The 16,198-nt window shown below is 40.8% G+C and overlaps 1 protein-coding gene across 1 annotated transcript in view; it reads left to right on the forward strand.

The window, feature by feature from the left end:
• Positions 1-16,198, forward strand: part of KIF11 (kinesin family member 11) — a 66,386-nt gene that overhangs the window by 19,035 nt on the left and 31,153 nt on the right. Inside the window, exons 9-10 of the mRNA XM_008063660.2 lie at positions 994-1,089; positions 7,983-8,071. Of these exons, the coding sequence (XP_008061851.1) occupies positions 994-1,089; positions 7,983-8,071 (185 nt within the window). The remainder of the gene's footprint in view (positions 1-993; positions 1,090-7,982; positions 8,072-16,198) is intronic.

The raw sequence follows: 16,198 nt of genomic DNA on the forward strand, positions 1-16,198 counted from the left end.
CCCAGGCGGGTCTCAAACCCTCAGGCTCAGGCAATCCACTCACCTCAGCCTCCCAAAGTGCTGGGATTACAGGCTGAGCCACTGAGCCCGGCTGGGACATTTCATATAAATAGAATTACATAATATGTAGTCTTTTATAACTAGCTTCTTTCACTTAGCTTAATATTTTCAAGTTTCATCTATGTCGTAGTATATATCAATACTTTGTTCTTGTTTTTGGGGGAATAATATTTTGTTGTATGAATGTAGAGTATTTTGTTTATTCACCAGTGGTAGAATTCACTTAGTTTAAGACTAGTCTAAAGGAAAATAATATTGGGTCAAATTATCATAAGGGTCAAGACCTTGAAAATTGAAAAGAAGGACAAAAATATTGGGATATTTTGAACAACTTTCTTTTTAGAGGTTGAGTATAGTAGTCTTAATGAGTAGAGTTTTATTTATTTTCTTTCCCATAGCTATCTCTTTTTTTTTACTTTAAAAGATTTACTGGCACATTTATTTTATACTATAGTGTAAAAGAAGCCACCACGCCCAGCGCTAATGTTTTACTTATTTATTTATTTTTGATTTGGAGTCTCACTCTGTCGCCCAGACTGGAGTGCAGTGGCCGCTCCCGGCTACCGTAGCCTCGACCTGCAGGGCCCCTGCGATCCTTCCGCCTCAGCCTTCCAAGTAGCCGGAATTACAGGCATGCGCTGCCACGCCCGGCTGATTTTTTGATTTATTGTAGAGATGAAGTCTTGCTGCCCAGGCGGGTCTCGAACCCACGGGCTCAGGCAATCCACTCACCTCAGCCTCCCAAAGGCACGAGATTACAGGCTGAGTCACCGAGCCCAGCTTCATAGCTATCTTTTAAAGAAAATGAGTAGAGTTTTAGATTCATTGTAACCATAACTTCTTACTTGTAAGTTAGTATTAATACATTTTTGATAACAGTACTACATTACTCTCACAGTATCTTTACTGATTGACTGTTTCTTTCCATGACAGGAAACTCTGAGTACATTGGAATATGCTCATAGAGCAAAGAACATTTTGAATAAACCTGAAGTTAATCAGAAACTCACCAAAAAAGCTCTTATTAAGGTAATTGTCAATTTTCATGGAGTAATATAATCTTGCTTGACAAATGTGAAAATAAGGAACTGAAACAAACATAATCGGTTAACAAGATGTGTTAAATTGCCTGTGGAAGGCTTTTTATCAAGTGATTTTAAACTAGGTTACTTATGGCTGATGCGGTGGCTCAAGCCTGTAATCCCAGCACTTTGGGAGGCTGAGGTGAGCAGGTTGCCTGAGCCCACGGTTCTAGAACAGCCTGGGCAACTTGGTGAGACCTCATCTCTACAATAAATCAAAAAATTATTTGGGCTTGGTAGTGTGCGCCTGCAGTTCTGACTACTTGGAAGGCTGAGGCGGAAGGATCACATGAGCCCAGGAGGTCGACGCTAAGGTGGCCATGAGCATGCTACTGCACTCCAGTCTGGGCGATGGAGTGAAACTCCAACTCAAAAAGTAAGTAAATAAATAAATAAAAATAAACTAGGTATTTTATATGTTAAAATGTTTTTGTTGTAATTTTATTGCATTGACTTTACCAGCTTTATCAACTAACTTGATACCCTTAGAAAAATTTGCATTTATTTACAGTTATAAAATTTATTTGCATCTTTGTAGTATAATTTACATACCATAATATCCACCTATTGTAAGCACACAATCCAATGCTTTTTAGTACATTTACAGTGTAGTACAACATCTAGCTTCAGAACATTTTTATCACAGTTCCCTTTCTCCTTTGAAATCAAGTGATCACTGATCCACTTTGTGTCTATAGTTTGACCTTCTGTGGGAATTCTATAAGTGGAATCATACAGCATTTAGTCTTTTGTATCTGGCTTCTTTTACTTGGCATAACATTTGAAGTTCCATTTATATTACCACATATATCAGTAGTTCATCTTTTTTTATGTCTGAAGAGCATTCCATTATACGGATAATACCATATGTTGTTATGCATTCACCAATGGACATTAGGATTGTTTCCAATAATGCCATTATGAACATTCCCAAGCAAGTCTTTGGGTTGATACGTTTTCATTTCTCTTGTTTAGATACTTAGGTGTTTAATATCTGGGTCACATAGTAAGTTTACGCTTAACTTTTTTATTTTTTAAACTTCTGATAGAGACAGGAGTCTTGCTTTGTTACCCAGACTGGACTCAAACTCCTGGCTTCAAGCAGTCTTCCCCACTTGGCCTCCCTAAGTACTGGGATTACAGGTGTGAGCCACCATGCCCCACTTAAGTTTATCACTGAGACACTTTTCCAAGTGTTTGTGCCACATTACATTTCCATCAGCAATGTATGAGGGTAGCAGTTTCTCCGCATCCTCTCTAACACTTGTTATGGTCTGCCTTTTTAATTTCAGCCACTGTAAGAGGTATAAAATGGTACCTCAGTGTGATTTTCATTAGTATTTCCCTAATGACTAATGATGTTGAGCATCTTTTCACATGCTTGTTATCCATCTGTATAACTTTTGGTGAACTGTCTATTCAGATACTTGGCTTAATTTTTAATTAGGTTATTTGTTTTCTTATTATTAAGTTGAAGGTGTTGTTTCTATATTCTAGATACAAGCCCTCTATGAGGTATGATTTGCAAATATTTCCTCCCAGTCTGGTTTGTCTTTCCTTCTACTTGATGGTTTTTTTTTTTTTTGAGTTGGAGTCTCACTCTGTCGCCCAGACTGCTGGGCTCCGGTGATCCTTCCGCCTCAGCCTTCCGAGTAGCCGGAATTACAGGCATGTGCTACCACTCCGGCTCATTTTTTGATTTATTGTAGAGATGAGGTCTCACTGCCCAGGCGGGTTTTGAACCCGCTGTATTTTTTTTTTTTTAAGTAAGGTTTTTTATTGAGATAATTGTAGATTCAGCCAGGCGTGGTGATTCATGCATGTAATCCCAGCACTTTGGAAGGTGGAGGTAAGAGGATTGCCTGAATCCATGAGTTGGAGACCATCCTGGGCAACTTGGCGCAACCTTGTCTCTACAATGTATCAAAAAATTAACTGGATGTGGTGGCGCACACCTGTAGTTCCAGCTCCTTGGAAGGCTGAGGCAGAAGGATGACCTGAACCCAAGAGGTCCAGGCTGTGGTAGTGGTGATCGTGCCACTGCACTCCAGCCTGGGTGACAGAATGAGACTCCAACTCAAAAAAAAAAAAGAAAAAAAGATTCATGTGCATATATAAGTAATTAAAATAAATCCTTTGGACATTTTGTCAAACTATAGTATTTCACCCCAGAGTATTGACATTAACAATCAACTGATCTTATGCTTCAGTATTTCTCGTGTGTGTGTGTGTGTGTGTGTGTGTGTGTGTGTGTGTGTGTGTATGTGTATTGTATTCTAGGCAATTTTGTCCCATGAGTATGCTCGTGAATCCCTCACAACAAACAGTCCAGATACTGAACAGTTCCATCACTACGAGGATCCCTCATGGAGTCCTTTTACATCCACCTTCTTCCTGCCCCTAATTCCCCTCCCTAACCTGGTACCCGCTGATCTGTCTTATATTTATAGAATTTTGTCATTTCAAAAATGTTATCAAATGCAATCATATAGTATATAAACTTTTGAGATTGACATTTTTTACTCAGCATAATTCTCTGGAGTTTAAATCAAGTGTGTGTTTCAATAGATTTGTCTTTTTTAGTGCTAAGTCATACTTCATTGTAAGTATATACCATTCATACTAGTTTATTAACCATCCATGCATCTATCAAATGACATATGGGCTGATTTATCTGGGATAGTTACTCTAGAGTACAATTGCTGGGTTGTATTGTAATGGGATGTTTAAGGTTTTTTGTTTATTTGTTTGTTTGAGTTGGTGTCTTACTCTGTCACCCAAACTGAAGTGCAGTGGCACGCTCACAGCCTCCGCAGCCTCTGCTGGGCTCAGGTGATCCTTTCGTCTCAGCTTTCCAAGTAACTGGAACTACAGGCATGTGCCACCATCCCTGGCTAATTTTTTGATTTTTAGAGACGAGTTCTCGCCATGTTGCTCGGGTTGGTCCTGAACCCCTGAGCTCAGGCAATTTTCTCACCTCTGTCTCCTAAATGCTGGGATTACAGATGTGAGCCACTGTACCCGGCTGTTTGTTTTTGAGTCAGAGTCTCACTCTGTCTACCGGACTGGAGTGCAGTGGCATTCTCATGGCTATCACAGCCTTGACCTTCTGGTCTCAAGTGATCCTTCAGTCTCAGCCTCCAGAATAGCTAGGACTACAGGTGCATGTCTCCATGCATAGCTGATTTTTTGGCTTTTTTGTAAATATGAGATCTTGCCACATTTCCCAGACTGTCTCAAACTCCTGGGCTCAGACAGTCTTCTCACCTCTCCCTTTTAAAGTGCTGGGATTAGAGGCAATAGCTATTGCACCTGGCCTGAATGTTTAGGGTTTTTTTTTGAGTTGGAGTCTCACTCTGTCACCCAGGCTGGAGTGCAGTGGCACACTCATGGCCACCACAGCCTCGACCTGCTTTACTCAGGCAATCCTTCCACCTCAGCCTTCCAAGTAACTGGCACTACAGGCCACCATGCCTCGCTGATTTTTTTTATTTATTGTAGAGATGAGGTCTCACCAAGTTACCAGGGCTGGTCTCAAACCCATATACTCAGGCAGTTTTCTCACCTCAGCTTCCCAAAGTGCTGGGATTATAGGCGTGAGCCACCGCACCCGGTCGTGTTTAGTTTTTTAAAGAACTGCCAAACTTTTTCAGAGTAGCTGTACCATTTTATATTCCTACTAACAACATATGAATGATACAGTTTCTCCACAATCTCACCAGAATTTGGTGTTATAATTTTTTTTTTTTTTTTTTTGAGTTGGAGTCTTACTCTGTCAACCAGACTAGAGTGCAGTGGCACGCTCCTGGCCACCTCAGCCTCAACCTGCAGGGTCCGGCAATCCTTCCGCCTCAGCCTTCCAGGTAGCTGGAATTACAGGCACGCACTACCATGTCCGGCTAATTTTTTTTTTTTATTTATTGTAGAGATGAAGTTTTGCCAAGTTGCCCAGACGAGTCTTGAACCAGCGGGTTCAGACAAGCCACTCACCTCAGCCTCCCAAAGTGTTGGGATTACAGGCTGAGCCACCAAGCCCGGCTGGTGTTGTCATTTTTAAATTTTAGCTGTTCTGATAGGTGATAGATATAGCTCATTGTGTTTTTAACTTACATTTTTCTAATGGCTAGTGGTGTTGAACATCTTTTATGTGCTTATTTGATGTTTATTTGTATGTATAATATATACATATATATTTATTTCCTCTTACAATGTATTTGTAGACATGCCTGTATTACTTTTCCTATAGAGTTTTCCTGTAGTATCTTTTGATGTGTTCATCTGTTTTTTTATTTCTGTAAATTGGTAATTGGATCTTGAGGCTTGATTAAATTCAGGTTTTCTCTTAATTGTTTTTGGCAAGACTAATTCATGAGTGGTGGTGTGTGTTCTTCCATTACGAAGCAAATCATTTCTGGTTCTTTGTCTTTTTTTAAGCAATTGATGATCATCAGTAACTTGATCAATTAGTTTTTTTAAGGTTGCAAAATGGTAATATTCAAATTCGGTTATTATTTCTTAATTGACTGCTGAGTTACAGATTGAGTATCCCTTATCCAAAATGCTTGGGACCAGTGTTATTTTACATCTCAGAATTTTTCAGTTTTTAGAATGCTTGCATATACATAATGAAATATCTTGGAGATAGGACCCAAGTATAAACACGAAATTCATTTATGTTTTGTTTTTGTTTTTGATTCAGGGTCTCAGTCATCCAGGCTGGAGTGTAGTGGCAAAATCATGGCTCACTTCAGCCTTGACCTCCTGGGCTCAGGCAATCCTTCTGCCTCAGCCTCTCAAGTAGCTGGGACTATAGACCTGCACCACCATGCCCAGCTAATTTTTTAAATTTTTTGTTTGTCTTTCTTTCTTTCTTTCTTTCTTTCTTTCTTTCTTTCTTTCTTTCTTTCTTTCTTTCTTTCTTTCTTTCTTTCTTTCTCTCTCTCTCTCTTTCTCTCTCTCTCTCTCTCTCTTTCTTTCTTTCTTTCTTTCTTTCTTTTTTTTTTTTTTTTTTTTTTTTTTTTGTCAGAGTCTTACTCTGTGAACCAGGCTGGAGTGCAGTAGCATGCTCACAGCCACTGCAGCCTCGACCTGCTGGGCTCAGGCAATCCTTTTGCCACAGCCTTCCAAGTCGCTGGAACTACAGGCATGTGTCATCACGTCCAGCTAACTCTTTGATTTATTATAGAGACGAGGTCTTGCCATGTTGCCCAGGCTGATTGCGAACCTGTGGGCTCAGGCAGTCCTCTTGCTTCTGCTTCCCTAGGTGTTAGGATTACAGGTGTGAGCCACTGCACCTGGCTGTTTTTAAATTTTTCGTACAGATGAGGTCTTGCCATGTTGCCTAGACTGGTCTCAAACTCCTATGTTTAAGCAGCTCTCCCACCTTGGCCTCCTGAAGTGTTGGGATTATAGGCATGAGCCACCATATCTAACCTCATTTATGTTTCTTATACATATAACCTGAAGGTAACTTTATGCAATATACTAAATAATTTTGTACTCGAAACAAACTTTTGATTGTGACCTCTCACATGAGGTCAGATATGGAATTTTCTACTTGTGACATTGTGTTGACACTAAAAACGTGTGGATTTTTGGAACATTTCAGATTTTTGGATTAGGGGTGCTTAATGTGTACCTTTATAAAGAAAAACTTTCATCCATCCTGGGGTATAGTTCTTATAGGAAAGGCAGGACATATGCTTGATTAATTTCCTTTATTTGCCAGTTTTGAGGATAAGACTTGGTTTTCTAGCCTTTTTTAGTGCCATTATAAGCTCATGGGGCTGGGTGTGGTGACTCACACCTGTAATCCCTTTGGGAGGTGGAGGTGGGAGGATTGCCTGAGTCTAGGGGTTCAAAACCTGCTTGGGCAATTTGGTGAGCCTTCATCTCTACAATAAATCAAAAAATTAGCTGGGTGTTGGGGGTGCACACCTGTAGTTCCAGCTACTTTGAATGCTGAGGCAGAGGGATCATCTGAGCCCAGCAGGTCAAGGCTGTGGTGACCGTGAGTGTGTCACTGCATTCCAGTCTGAGCCACAGAGTAAGACTCTGTTTCAAAGAAAAAAGAAAAAGAAACTGATGAGTTTAAAGTATTTGTCCATTGTAGTTATTATCCTCACTGGTGCTCAAACTCTCTTATCTTTATCTTTAAGTGACTTCTTGAATCCTTTCACTAGCCTGGTGAGCTTTGTGTGCTTCCTTCCTGTCTTGTTTGACAAGATGTTCTAGGTTCACCTTGACTGTTTCCTGCTCCAGTCCTAGAATCAGACACTTCTCTAAGGCATCTTTGTTTCTTTTAGTGTGAAAAGCACCAATCTGAGTACTGGAGGTTGTGTTTTTTCTGGAAGAGCCCATATATTTTTATAGTGAGTGCTTTTATTTTGTTTTGGTTTTTTTAAGTGAGATCTCATCCTGTGGCCCAGGCTGGGGTATATACAGTGGCACCATCACAGCTCACTGATGGGACTACAAGTGTGTGCTACCACACCCAGATAGTTTTTTTGATTTTTTTTTTTTTTGTAGAGATAAGGTCTTTCTATGTTGCCCAGTCTGGTTGAACTCCTGGCCTCAAGCAATCCTCCTGCCTCGACCTCCCAAAGTGCTAGAGTTATAGGTGTGAGCCACCATGCCTGGCTATAGTGAGTGATTTTAAAAGTGCTTTGACTTTATTTCTAAACAAATTAATATTGGTTTAAAAATATCATTATAACTTTGTTTCATACTTTGTTTTAACAAACATAAAAAGCCAACGTTATGTTTTATTTTTTGCATATCTTCCCCAAACTGAATGAAAAAAAGTACTAACTTGACACCTACAACATTCTTCTCATGTAGGAGTATACAGAAGAGATAGAGCGCCTGAAACGAGATCTTGCTGCAGCTCGTGAGAAAAATGGAGTGTACATTTCTGAAGAAAATTATAGGTAAGCCCTTGGCTATGGAGTTAATTTTCAGGAATAAGAATTTTCTGATAACAGGCTGTTTGAAGTAAAATTTACTTGTGTAAGTAAAATCTTTATATCTTATGCCAATAACTCTGCTTTGACATTGATATGTAATTATCAAACACTTTTTAGAAAATCTTTTATTAACTTTTGTTTTGTTTTTGAGTCGGGATCTCATTCTGTTGCCCAGCCTGGAGTGCAGTGATATGATTATTGCTCACTGCAGCCTTGACTTCTGCCTCCGCCTCTCAAGTAGCTGGGACTGCCACCATGCCTGGCTAATTATTTTTTTTTGAGTTGGAGTCTCACTGTCGCCCAGACTGGAGTGCAGTGGCCGCTCCCGGCCACCGCAGCCTCGACCTGCTGGGCTCCGGCGATCCTTCCACCTCTGCCTTCCGAGTAGCAGGAACTACAGGTGCGCGCTATCACACCCAGCTAGTTTTTTTAATTATTCTCAAGATGAGGTATCGCCAAGTTGCCCAGGCGGGTCTCGAACCCACGGACTCAGGCAATCCACTCACCTCAGCCTCCCAAAGGTGTGGAATTACAGGCTGAACCATCGAGCCCGGCTTCAGCTAATTTTTTATGTTTTTATAGAGACAAGATTTTGCTATGTTGCACATACTGGTCTTGAACTCTATATTCAAGTGATCCTCCCATCTTGGCCTCCCAGAGTGCTGGGATTACAGGAGTGAGCCATTGCACCTGTCCTGACTTTTGATATTTTAATAATTATAGATTCATATGAAGTTTCAAGAAGAGTACAAGAGAGCTTCCATATATTTTTTACCCAGTTTTTCCTAATGGTTTCTTCTTATGTAACTAGAGTATAATATCAAAGCTGGGAAATTGACATTGGTACTGTGTGTGTGTGTGTGTTTGTGTGCGCGCGGGTGTGCATTTGTGTAACTGTATGCCATTTAATCACGTGTACATTTGTCTAACCACTGCAATCAAGATACAGAACTATCCTATCATAGCAACATCTCTCTTGCTACCTCCTATAGTCACATTTACCCTTCCTTCCTTCAGTGATCCCTAATCCCTGGCAGCCACTAATCTATTCACTTTTTAAAGCCCTAGGATAGTTTGTTCAAAGGAAAGCTTCTGCTGAAGTCCATTATATAAAATCAACAGCAGGGACAATAGAGAAAACGAGGGAAGAAGGAAAGTAGGGGGCTAAGGACTATAACTAGATAATCCCCTTCTGAGCACGCTGGTTCGAGACCACTCTGGGCAACTTGGCGAGACCTTGTCTCTACAAGAAGTCAGAGCTTAGCCAGGCGTGGTGGCATGTGCCTGTGGTTCAGCTACTTGGAATACTGAGGTGGAAGGCTCACCTGAGCCCCCCAGGTTGAGGCTGCGGTAGCCGTGAGCGGGCCACTGCACTCCAGCCTGGGTGACAGTGAGACTCCAACTCAAAAAAAAGAAAAGAAAAAGAGCCGGGCGCAGTGACTTACTCCTATAATCCCAGCACTTTGGGAGGCCAAGGTGAGAGGATTGCTTGAGCCCACGGGTTCAAGACCAGCCTGGGCAACTTGGTGAGACTTCATCTCTACAATAAATCAAAAAATTAGCTGGGTGTGGTGGCATGTGTGTGTAGTTCCAGCTATTTGGAAGGCTGAGACGGAAGGATCACCTAAGCCCAGCAGGTTAGAGGCTGTGTTAGCTGTGAGTGTGCCACTGTACTCCAGTCTGGATGACAAAGTAAGACTCCAACTCAAAAAAAAAAGATAGAAAAAGAAAATTCCTAGTTGTATTTATCCTTGGAGATATTAGGTAGGGTAACTTCCATGGGTCATTTTAAAAAAATTGATTATGATGAAAGGTATTTAGAGCTAATGAGTAATAACCAGAAACATTTAAATATAATCTTTTATTGAACTTTTTTATAGATGTTATATTACATGATCTTTCTAATGGTATAGACTTTGTTTAATAAATTCACTTTTTTCCAATTGTCATAATGTGCTATATTCTGGTTCATATGCTAACTTTACAAATGCTCAAAAAAATTTTATTAACCTTTTAATACCTTTGGTAAAAATGCTCAAATTTATATTGTATTATATTGTATCACAGGTTATTATATAATTCTAGTATCCTTTCTGTGTGACTTTAGTTTTATTTGATTATTTCTTTTCCATACCCAATAGATAAAATCTTTTTTTATAAAAAATTATTTTGTAAATTTGCACTTAATTCTTGAATTTGATTTTTTCCTTTTTTTTGAATTGGAGTTATACTCTGTTGCCCAAACTGGAGTGCAGTGACATACTCATGGCCACTGCAGCCTAAATCTGCTAGGCTCAGGTGATCCTTCTGCCTCAGTCTTCTAAGTAACCACAGGGGAGTGTCACCATGCCCTCCCAATTTTTTAAATTTTATTTATTGTGGAGATGAGGTCTTGCCAAATTGCCTGGGCTGGTCTCAAAGCCCTGGACTCAGGTAATCCTCTCACTTCTACCTCCCAAAGTGTTGGAATTACAGGTGTGAGCCACCGTGCCCAACAGATATACTCTTTTATAGTAAACACTGCAGTGTTTACTATTTTTTTCAATTGCTTATTTTACTGATATCTCATTTCTACCACTTGTATATTTTTTATACTTTTATTTTTATTTGAGTTTTTGTTTTTTTGTTTTTGAGTTAGAGTCTCACTCCATCGCCCAGACTGGAGTGCAGTGGCTGCTCCCGGCCACCGCAGCCTCGATCCACTGGGCTCCGGCGATCCTTCCGCCTCAGCCTTCCAAGTAGCTGGAACTACAGGCGTGCACTACCACGCCCAGCTAATTTTTGATTTATTGTAGAGATGAGGTCTCGCCAAGTTGCCCAGGCAGGTCTCGAACCCGCGGGCTCAGGCAATCCACTCACCTCGGCCTCCCAAAGCACTGGGATTACAGGCTGAGCCACCAAGCCCAGCCGTTGATTTTTATTTGATAAGTACTTTTTTTTTTTTTTGAGTTGGAGTCTCGCTCTGTCGCCCAGACTGGAGTGCAGTGACTGCTCCCGGCCACCGCATCCTCAACCTGCTGGGCTCCAGCGATCTTTCTGCTTCAGCCTTCCAAGTAGCTGGAACTACAGGCGCGCGCTACCACGCCTGGCTAATTTTTTGGTTTATTGTAGAGATGAGGTCTCACCAAGTTGCCCAAGCAGGTCTCGAACCCGCGGACTCAGGCAATTCACTCACCTCAGCTTCCCAAGGTGCAGGATTGTAGGCTGAGCCACCAAGCCCGGCTTGATAAGTACTTTTTAATGTTTAAGTTTGAAAATTGCAGCTTGATAAGATGAGTGATTTCTGGTGTTTTACAGCCCTGTAGTGTGAATGTGTTTAACTGTAATTTATTGTATATTTTTACAAAGCTAGGAGAGAGAATTGTATTTCATTTTATTTCATTTTTTTGAATTGGAGTCTCACTCTCGTCATTCAGACTGAAGTGCAGTGGCACCCTCATAGCCACCTCAGCCTTGACCTGCTGGGGTTAGGCAATCTTCTGCCTCAGCCTTTTAGATAGCTGTAACTACAGACACACGATACCACACCTGGCTAGTTTTTGTGATTTATTGTAGAGACAAGGTCTCACCAAGTTGCCCAGGCTTGTCTTGAATCCCCAGGCTCAGGCAGTCTTCTCACCTTGGCCTCCCAAAGTGCTGGAATTACAGGCTGAGCCACCACGCCTGGCCAAGAGAATTTTAAATGTTCAGTACATAAAGAAATATTTGAGGTGATGGATATGTTAATTGCCCTGATTTGATATTCAATGACATAATAATGATACATTGTATACACATGTTGAAATATCACTCTGTATTTCCTAAAATATGTACAATTATTACATTTCCCCTAAAAATAACAGGGAAAAATATTTTAGTTTTGGCATCAGAATGCTTAGCTGCTAGAAAACCCAACTTACAAGGTCTTAAAACAGCAAGCGAGTTTACTGGCTCTAAGTATGGAAAATCCAGAGCTAGAAGGAGCTTCAAGGCTATGGGAGACTGTAATTGAAGAGTCCAGGTTGTATCTTCCCACTCCTGCCCTCCTAGGGCCGGCTTTTCACTAAGGGTGATGGCCAGCAGCATGAAACTACATGCTGTCTCATTCTTGTCCAGTGTGGTTGGGAAGCTGCTTGTCCTTTACCTAGCAAACTGGACAGGGAACACAACTTATTGGTAAGTTTAGGCCTGGGTTGTGTCCATATATGGACTAATGACTGGCAAGGGAGTTGAGCTTTACCTGATTGTCCTTAGCCAGTCAGGCTTTGTCCCTGGAGCTGGGAATCGGTCTTGTCCATATGAACAACTTGTCTGCTGCATCCCTTGTCAGGGGATGGTTATTTCCCAGAGGAAATCTGAATGCTGAAGACGAGTGCTTAATAGGTAACCAGTAAACGTCTGCTATAGATGCCTTTGTTCCTTAATTTCCTATTAGTCAAGTAGTAGACTTTGTAGACTGTCCAATTTTCTTCTGTGATCCATCTCTGATTTTTTTTTTTTTTTAAGAGACAGGGTCGTATTCTAAGTGAACTGTCACAAACAAAAAAACGGAATACTGCATGTTCTCACTCATAGCAGGTCCTATACATTCACTGGGCACCCGACAAGCACAGAGTTGGGAACAACTGACTTTGGGCACTACTAGCAGGAGGAGGGAGGGAGAGGAAGTAAAGGGCACACAACCACCCATTGGGTACTGTGTCCACTACCAGGGAGAAAGAAGGCTCACTAGAAGTCCAAACCCCACCTGCATGCGATTTGCTTATGTAGCAAATCCTTACATGTACCCTAAATCTCTAAAATAAAAATGAAAAAAATAAAGAGGGTCTTGCTCTGTCAGATAGGCTGAAATTTAGTGATGGGATTATGGCTCACTGAAACCCTGACCTGCTGGACTCAAGTGATCTTCCTGCCTCAGCCTTCCAAGTAGATGGGGCTACAGGCATGCATCACCAATGCCCAGCTAATATGTGTATGTGTGTGTATGTTTTTTGTTTTGTTTTTTTGTAGAGGCAGGGTCTTTTGATTTTTGTCCAGGCTGGTCTTGAACTCCTGGCCTAAAGCAATCCTGCTGCCTTTTCTCCCAAAGTGCTGGGATTACAGGCTTGAACCAGTATGCCCAGCTTCTTTGATATTTTGTTTTGCTTTTTAGAAACAATTTTACTGGCTTTGCAAAATACTCAAGTTCATCCACGAAGACTTAAGATGCCCTATATTTAGAACAATATGTCAGGTATGGTGGTGCCTGTAATCCCAGCATTTTTGGGAGAGTAAGACCAGAGGATCAGATGAGTTTAGGAGGTCAAGCCCAATCTGGGCAACACAGCAAGATACTTTCTCTAATTATATCTGTACACACTTTTTTCTTCTATATATATTATATAAAAGAATATGCATACATATTTTTTCTTTTTTGTGTGTGTGTGTGTGTGTGTGTGTGTGTGTGTGTGTGTATAAAGACTAACATAAAATTATGTTTCAGGTAACAGTTTACCATGACTAGAAGGTTTTTTTTTTGAGTCTAAGTTTCGCTCTATCACCCAGGCTAGAGTGCAGTGGCATACTCATAACTACTGCAGCCTTGACCTACTGGGCTCAGGTGATCCTTCTGCCTTAGCCTTCCAAGTAGCTGGAACCACAGGCATGTGCCACAACCCCCAGCTAATTTTTTTATTTATTGTAGAGACGAGGTCTCACCATGTTGCCTAGGCTGTTCTTGAACCCGTGGGCTCAAGAACAGTCCTCTTGCCTCCACCTCGCAAAGTGCTGGGATTACAGGGCTTGAGCCACCGTGTCTGACTTAGAGGAGGCTTTCTTGGTATCTTAGAAGTAAAACATAAGCTGGGCTCAGTGGCTCATGTCTGTAATCCCAGCACTTTGGGAGGTAGAGGCAAGAGGTTTGGCTGAGTCCAGGGGTTCAAGAACAGCCTGGGAACTTGGTGAGACCTCATCTCTACAATAAATCAAAAAAATTAGCTGTGCATGGTGGTACATGCCTGTGGTTCCAGCTACTTGGAAAACTGAACTTGAGCCCAGCAGGTCGAGGCTACGGTGCCCATTCGCATGCCACTGCACTCCAATCTGGGTGACATAGTAAGACTCCTACTAAAAAAAGAAGAAAAAATTAATAATGATAATAATTGCTGACAAGGCACTCAATCCTGGCTGTTATCTTTAGAAATAATATGCATTATTGACTTTTTATCTTGTTCATGGTTTCTAGCTTAAGAAGTAAATTCAGTTTTTGTTTATCAATCCATGGTTGAAAATAATGTTCTTAGATATGAGGCATATTCTGAAACAATGTTCTCTCTGAAGAGCTTCTGGAATCATTACACCATTTATAAATCAGTCAGGGATCACAAAAACTACTGGCCAACATTTTTTTTTTCTAGTTTAGTTGCATGAGGTTTATAACATCTGCTTATTAAAAACAAACAAACAAAACTGTTGTATATCAAATGATTCTTCCTCTTCATTCTAGTCAGTTTTTTGTTTGTTTGTTTTTTGAGTTGGAGTCTCACTCTGTCACCCAGGCTGGAGTGCAATGGCGTGCTCACGGCGGCCACCCTACAACCAACATTTAAAATAGAGTAATGCTTTATTTGCCCCAAGCTTAACAAAAGTTAAAAATGTATTAAAACCAGCTCATTCATACAATAACATTGTTGAATTACCCCTTGACAACTCAATATAAAAAGGGCATTTCAAGCAGGGCTCGGTGGCTCAGCCTGTAATCCTGCGCCTTTGGGAGGCTGAGGTGAGTGGATTGCCTGAGCCCGCGGGTTCGAGACCCGCCTGGGCAGCGAGACCTCATCTCTACAATAAACCAAAAAATCAACCGGGCGTGGTTGCGCACGCCTGTAATTCCGGCTACTCGGAAGGCTGAGATGGAAGAATTGCTGGAGCCCAGCAGGCGAGACTGCAGTGGCCGGGAGCGGCCACTGCACTCCAGTCTGGGCAACAGAGTGAGACTCCAACTCAAAAAAAAAAAATCTTGCTGTTAAAAAAATATTTTTATGTTATTGTTTGAGAGAAGGTCACCTGTGCTAGAATGCAGTGGCACAATCATAGCTCACTGCAACCTCGACCTCCTGGGCTCAAGCGATTCTCCCACTTCAGCCTTTTGAGTAGCTAGGACTACGAAGTGTGTGCCACGGCTCTTTTATAGATGTAATGAATGTTCCTTATCTCCAAAAAATTATTAATGTTATTAAAGTTCTTTTTCTTTGCTTTGGGATCCTTTTTTTTCCTATTATGATATCTGTTACTTGTGTTTATTTTCTTCAAATGTCTAGTGATTTTTGGCTTGCAATTAAAATAGATTAGAAACTTTGTATGTGGGTGAGGCTTGTGGATCCATGAGTTAGTTGTATTGAAAAAGTGATGATCTCAGGGTTAAGTCTGGGTGTCCTTCAAATGTTAATCTTTGTTGGATTTATTCTTTTGGACAAAACCTCAGTCTTTCCTTAGAACACTTGCCCAGTTTTCTGTTTGGAGATTGTTATGGCTGCCGATATTCTGGGGTTAGAGTGGGTACAGGAAGCTGAGTATCCTGTTGTTCATTGTGTAGAGTTATGCTTAATTACCTGTTTCTAGCTGCTAAACCTTACTTCCACCCTACATGGTCTCTAGTGAAAGTAAAGCTGGAATTTCTGCAGTTCCTGTGGACTAGTGGCTTTCAATGGGAGAGGTGGGGGTGGGGAGGGTACTAGGGGATTCAATGGAAATACTCATTAAAAATATAAATTGGTTTAAAATATAAAGGGAATGTGATTTTATATTTCCTTTAAATATATAAGGGAAACTTTTCTCTAAGGTTGCACATGTGTATCATTTAATGAAAGTTAACAAGCAGAAAATACAGAGTGCACGAAGAAATTGTACACAAATTTTAAGAATGGAAAAAGCTGTATTGAATTAGAATATTGGTTTATTTTCTAAAATTTTTAAGATTTATTATGCATTCTGTCTTCTGAATAGCACTTTGGTACACTGAATCTCACGTTCAATCATCTAAGAGTGATATCGATCTGGAACCTCAACAAGTTTCAATTCAGCAGATAAAACATGCAGAATTTATATGAGAACACTGTAGTTGTCAATTTTGAA

Source organism: Carlito syrichta, unplaced genomic scaffold (genome assembly GCF_000164805.1).
Source record: "Carlito syrichta isolate Samal-C Ts95f unplaced genomic scaffold, Tarsius_syrichta-2.0.1 Scaffold306983, whole genome shotgun sequence".
Lineage (NCBI taxonomy): Eukaryota > Metazoa > Chordata > Mammalia > Primates > Tarsiidae > Carlito > Carlito syrichta.